The sequence below is a fragment of the Aotus nancymaae genome, unplaced genomic scaffold (assembly GCF_030222135.1).
Source record: "Aotus nancymaae isolate 86718 unplaced genomic scaffold, 86718_ANA_hifiasm-v0.15.2.pri h1tg000003l, whole genome shotgun sequence".
NCBI lineage: Eukaryota > Metazoa > Chordata > Mammalia > Primates > Aotidae > Aotus > Aotus nancymaae.
Genome location: NW_026988414.1, coordinates 63,846,473 through 63,853,195, shown reverse-complemented (window position 1 = coordinate 63,853,195; position 6,723 = coordinate 63,846,473). Strand labels below are relative to the sequence as shown.

The window sequence follows — 6,723 nt, the reverse complement described above, 5'->3', positions numbered from 1 at the left end:
GGGAGCAGGGAGCAAATGCTAAGCTGAGTGTGGAGCTGAAGTACAAATCATGGTTGAGATGCTTAACTACCAGGTCCACCAGAAACAGCTGTTTCTACAACTGGTCTCAGCCAGGTAAAACTCCAGAAAGTTTTTTGAAACTGCTCTGCATTTGGGAGTCTGCAGAGCTGCCAACAACAGCTGTCTCCACAACTGGCCTAGGGGGAAAAAAAAGATCTCTCATCCCCCTCCCCTATCTTACCCAGAATCTTGAGGGTCAGTCTGTATATGGGTCCTTTAATATGTTCATTTTGCTAGCTGATCACAATACAGACCAGTCAGTGCAATACACAATAGGAACAAAATATGCTGTAATGATTTCTTTAACATCTCGAGATACCATAGTTTATACTCACTATGTATAGGTTGAGCTATCTTGGATACTGATAAAAGTCGGTGTTCACATGTATGTTCACATTTTGGTCTCTGGATCCCACAGAAATGCATAAGTGCATTTTAAATTACTTCTTGTACTTTTTCTCTTCTCTCCTTTGCTATAGGTAATAATGAGACTATAAACTCTCTTTTCCATGCTGTAAAGGGATTGTAAAGTCTACAAATCATAATTAAGCTGGTTTTCTTACATGACTGAGTTATAATTCATTGATCCTGGAGCCCATTTATCCGGTTTACTCCACCTCATCTTCAACAAAAGGAAAGATACTGGGGACACTAAGTGAACTCTCTGTATTGAAAGATTAAGGTGATGTCTCTTTTGTCTCTGAAACCTCTCTGTGAAGATCAGACTCATCCCTAAAACAAAATTGAATTCCTGGGTTAGCACTGGCAGAGATCAGATTTTGGAGTACACTTAAAAACAAACAACTTTTAACTACAAATGCAGATTTTCCTTCTGCTTCTTCCCACATTATAGACATGGTAGAACAATATTTTGCCCATACTCAGTCAAGTTGTTCCAAGTTGGGAAGAACCAAACACAGATACTTTGGCATTATTAATGGTAAGAAGTCAGGTTTATTCAGAAAAAGCTCAGATTCACACTTGTAAAAGTCTGAGAAAAACATTAAAATGCTATTATAATTCAGTTGACCCAAGCAACACAGGTTTGAACTGCACTGGTCCACTTCTCTGTGGATCTTCTTCCACCTCTGCCACTGAGACAGCAAGACCAACTCCTCTTCCTCCTGTTCCTCAGACTACTCAGCATGAAGATGAGGAGGAAGACCTTTAGGATGATTCACTTCCACTTAATGAATAGTGACTATATTACTTTCTTAATAACATTTTCTTTTCTCTAGTTTACCTTCTTGTAAGAATACAGTATATAACACAACACAAAAACTATGTGCTAACTGCTTTATGTTATCAGTGAGGCTTCCAATCAATGGTAGACTAACTGCTGGTTAAGTTTTTGGGAAGTCAAGTTATATGCAGATTCTCCACTGAGCAAATGGTCAGTGCTGTTACCTCCTGTGTTGTTCAAGGGTCTATTGTATGTATGTTTAAGAGTTATTGTTTACTCAGTAGGTCAAGCCAAGACCAGTAAGTTGGGTTTATGTGCTTTTGGCTTAACCTAAGGAAATGTTCACACTAAAGCCGTTCATCAGTAGAACAGACTGCCTTTTAAAGCAGGGAACAACTGTCTTTATAGGTATTTTAGGTGTATGAATGACCATATGTGATCTGCTTTGGGTCATCTATGGTCTCTTCCAACTTAAAACTTCTATAGTCATGAACACTGCGTAACTGCATTGTGGATTTCATATAAATAATATTGTGTTGCCTTCTTTAGGTTTGAAGTGTTTTCCTTCTCAATTGCATAGACATATATAGCACTATCCCCACTATGAACTCTGATGTAGAAAATACAAGACACTAAAGTCATCTGTGAGGCTAAATAGACGTAGGCACTTCCACATAATATTGCAAAAAGCCACAGCCTTGAAGGTACTTGCTCAACATGTCATTCCAAACATATACACTATGATTAGCAGCTGAGTTTAACAGTGGCTTTCTACTTTAAAAAGGACTTTATATACCTTTACAAAGAAGTCATAGTCTCTCAGGGTAACAAAACCCAACTAGTAGAAAACATGGACTTCTCTTAGAAATGAACTACGTATGTTTGAGTATTTATCTCAAAATCATTGCAGAAACATACCTTGTAGGAAAAGAACAAAATATCTTTTTTTCTAAAGGTTTTGAATGTTTCTTGTGATATTTCAGTCTTTTATTATATACTGATTTATATGATTATGTTTCATAATGGTTATTCTTACCTCCATGAAAGACTAAAACAAAAAACTGACAAGTTCTAGCTCCGTTAGTGACTTACTGAATGACCCTAGGCAAATCATGTGGGCTCTTTCTTGTGTTTTGAGTTTACCTCCAATGAAGTAACTACCTCAGATTAGCTGTGAAGCTCCTAAGATGATGGGTTTGAAAATGCCTTATAAAGTATGAGTAGCAGATATATATAAAGTTTCATGTACTTTTATATATTGCATGGGGCCCACCCATGGTTGTTAGGTTGATAACAGGTATTAATCCAATTATGGAAGAAATAAAAAGAACTCTTTAAAATAATAAAAATAGCTAATTTTCCTATTGGTTTATCATTTCCTCTATTTAAAAGTTTTAAAAAATTATATTAAGTATACAACTAAACATATTTGTTTATTATATATAATATATGCAATAAGACATACAATCATATGTTTAAGTAATTAAACAATTAAATATAAATTATATTCCCCTTCCCAGATAAGACACAGAACCTGTTTACTTCTCCGAGGGATTTATTGGTTCCTGTGAAACCTATGAAAGCCACAAACACAGCCAGAGAATGACAACCTATAATTGTCTTTTTAGTCTTGTAGTATCCACAGTACTGAAGTCTGTCCATGTACAACTGTCTGTCCATAAACTCCATGTCTGCTCTGTGTGTCAAGGGGACACGGACAGGAGAAGACAAATTGACTGGTGGTACTTTCAAACAACGCGGTAGGCCTTCCCTTTGGGATCTGCCAAGATAACGATACCCCAGGTGGCAATGCCTAGGGAAAAAACAACAATATCTTACCTGTATGCTGCATTTTCATTTACCAAGTGTTTCACATATACCCATCTTATTTAACCCTCACAACACTTCTGGAGGATATATTACCATTCTATCTTTCTTATAGGTGAGTGAAGCACAGAAAAAGAAAAAAAAAATTCTGAAAGGAAAAAAAAGAACATCCTGTAGAATTTACCTATACAGGATCAAGAAAGTAAGACAGAATTCTATTCACTGACAATCGGTTTGAAAGCTAAAATAATCATTACATTTTACTGGATGACATCTTGACGATCACAGAACAGGACTGTGGGCCACATTGCCCAAGTGTACCAAGTAGGTGAGCTTAGAACCCACGTCTAAAGTTGTGGGCTTTAAGGCAAATTTCTTAAACTAAGGTAAAGTGCCCTCGCTCAGGCCTTCTCCGGGACCTGAAGAAAAAGTATGGGCTTTGGGATCTGATATACCTGTGATCTAGTGACTGTCATTTCCTGACCATGAACACAATACTCCTCTTTGCCTCGGTTTGCTCCGTAGTAAAATGAGAATATTATAATCATACCTACTTCTAACAGCTATTCTGAGAGTTAAAAGGACTGAGCCTAATAAGGGTTCTCAAGAAATACTGCTGATTTAAATTTAAAAAAGAAAGGCGTTCCAACTTCCTCTCCCCACCTTGTTTAAGGTGCCCCCACCACCTGACCAGCAAAAGCGCCCCGCCTCCCCGCCCACGTGGCTGCTCTGTTTCCCTCCTCTACCACTCAGATCCCCGACCCGCCCAAGTGCAGTGCCCTGATTCTCACTGATGCCGATGACCATCTGAGTAATAGTCCCTGGACTCGGGGGATATCCCATCTTCAAGGGCTTCCGTGCCACCAAGTACACGTATCCGCCCGCCCCCAGCAGCCCCAACCCAGAGAGCACGCGACAGCTCCAGCAGTTATTAAACAGGCGGGGTTCTGCTGGGGAGTTCGGCGCTCCGGGTGTAGCTGGGGGCGCAGGCTTGGCGGGCGCGGCAGTGGTATCGGGAGGCTCATCGATCTTGAAGGACTGAAGAGGTTGGGATGTCTCAGACCCCATGTCGTGGATCTCGGCCTCAACTTTGGGAGTCTGGTTAAACTGACGTACAGGATGCGCCGGAAAGCAGAGCGCCGGAAAGCAGAACGCAGGGACGCCAGTGCCGTGCGCGGGAGGAAGCCTAAGGCCTGCTGGGAAATGAAGTTCCCCTCCGCCTCAGACGGGGAAAGGGTGAAAGAAAGCTGCCAGTTCCTGCTGGATTTCTGTGACAGCAACAACCTTGGATGCGCTGGAGGCTAATTCCAACCCCCCCTGCACCCCCACCACCACTGCTCGCTGTTTTAGAAATTCTGTAATCACTACTCACTAAAATGCATCACCTTTCAGTCTCCTTAGAGGGGAAGTCTGAGTCTCTGAGTTTCCTGCCTCACATGAACTGCGAGACCTTGGGCATGTCCTATCTCTTATCCAGAGGCCTATGAATCAAGGAGTTGAATTTTATACATGCATAATCATGTGCAAGATACAGACATACCATGAAGATACTGCAGGTTTGGTTCCAGACCACCACAATACAGCAAATATCTCAATAAAGCAAGCCATGACATTTTTTTGGCTTCTCGGTGCATATGAAAGTTGTTTATTCTGTAGTCTATTAAATGTGCAATAGCATTGTGTCTAAAAAACAGTGTGTGTGTGTGTGTGTGTGTGTGTGTGTATATATATATCTCTTAATTAAAAACAAAATCTTGCCAAAAAATGGCAACGATTACCTGAGCCTTCAGTAAGTCCTAATCTTTTTTTTTTTTTTTTTTGAGATGGAGTTTCACTCTTGTTGCCCAGGCTGGAGTGCAATGGCGCAACCTCCGCCTCCCAGGTTCAAGCGATTCTCCTACCTCAGCCTCCCGAGTAGCTGGGATTACAGGTGCCTGCCACCATGCCTGGCTAATTTTTATGTTTTTAGTAGAGACTGGTTTTCACCATATTGGCCAGGCTGCTCTGAAACTCCCGACCTCAGGTGATCCACCTGCGTCAGCCTCCCAAAGTGCTGGGATTACAGGCATGAGCTACCGCACTCGGCCACTCCTTATCTTTTTGCTGGTTGGGGGTCTGGCTGGCCTCGATGTTGATGGCTGCTAACTGATTAAGGTAGTGGTTGCTGAAGGTTGGGGTGACTGTGGCAATTTCTTAAAATAAGACAATAATGATATTTGTTGCAAGAATTGACTCTTCCCTTTAACGAAATACTTATTTGTAACATGCAACGTCATTTTATAGCATTTTAATAACCACCGTATAACTTCTTTCAAAATTGGAGTCCTTTGTCCAACTTTTTGACAATGTTCATAGCATCTTCACCAGTAGATTCCATCTCAAAAAACCACTTTCTTCAACTATAGGAAGTAACCCCTCATCTGTTCAAGTTTTATCATGAGATTGTGGCAATTCTGTCACATCATCAGGTTCCACTTCTAGTTCTAGTTCTCTTGCTGTTTCCACCACATCTGCAGTTACTTACTCCATCTAAAGTTTTGAATGCTTCTTAGTTGCTCATAAAGGTTGGAATCAACTTCTTCCAATATCTAGTTAGAGATATTTTTGATCTCCTCCCATGGATCACAAATATTCTTAATGGCATCAGAATGGTGAATCTTTTCCAGAAGGTTTTCAACTTACTTTAACCAGATTCATCAGAGGAATCACTATCTATGGCTGCTATAGCCTTACAAAAATATATTTCTTAAATAATAAAACTTGAATGTCAAAATGACTCCTTGATCTGTAGGCTGCAGAATGGATGTTGTGTTAGCAGTTGTGAAAACAGTGTTAATCTCTTTGTACATTTCCATTACAGCTCTTGAGTAACTAGGTACATTGTCAATGAGCAGTAATATTTTGAAAGGAATCTTTTTTTCTGAGCAAGAAATTTCAACAATAAACTTAAAATATTCAGTAAACCATGCTGTAAACAGATGTGCTGTAAACAGATGTGCTGTCATCAGGTTTTGTTGTTCAGATAATAAAGCACAGGTAGAGAAGACTTAGCATAATTCTTAAGGGCACTAGCATTTCCAGAAAGTTAAATGAGGATTAGCTTCAATTTGAAGTCATCAGCTATATTAGATTCTAACAGGAAAGTCAGATTTGAAGCGTGAAGCCAAACATTGACTTCTCCTCTCTAGTTATGAAAGTCCTAGATGGCATCTTTTATTAATAGAATGCTGCTTCATCTATACTGATTATCTGTTATGAATTACCTAAGCTAGGTCTCTTTGATGACTTGCTGCAGCTTTTACACTAGTACTTGCTGCTTCACCTTGCACTTTTATGTTATGAAGACAGCTTTTTTTTTTTTAAATCACATGAACGAACATCGCTAACTTCCAACTTTTCTTCTGCAGCTTTCTCGCCTCCCTCAGCCTTCATAAAATTAAAGAGTCAAGGTCTTGACTTAAGGGAATGTTGTGGCTGTTTTGATCTTCTATCCACATGACCAAAACTTTTTCTGTAACAGCAATATGGCTGTTTCACTTTCTTATCATTGGTGTGTTCACTGGAGTAGCACTTTTAACTTCCTTCAAGAACTTTTCCTTTGCATTCACAGCTTGGCTGTTTGGCCTAGATTCCAGCCTGTCCTAGCTTCCAGC

At 40.0% G+C, this 6,723-nt stretch overlaps 1 protein-coding gene across 1 annotated transcript; it reads right to left on the bottom strand.

The window, feature by feature from the left end:
- Nucleotides 1–2,657: 2,657 nt before the first annotated feature.
- Nucleotides 2,658–4,202, bottom strand: DMAC1 (distal membrane arm assembly component 1). Its single transcript, XM_012451387.2, has 2 exons — nucleotides 3,862–4,202; nucleotides 2,658–3,056 (listed from the first exon to the last, which is right to left on the bottom strand). The coding sequence occupies exons 1-2, from the start codon at nucleotides 4,136–4,138 to the stop codon at nucleotides 2,992–2,994; spliced, it is 342 nt and encodes a 113-aa protein (XP_012306810.1). The 5' UTR covers nucleotides 4,139–4,202; the 3' UTR covers nucleotides 2,658–2,991.
- Nucleotides 4,203–6,723: the final 2,521 nt, after the last annotated feature.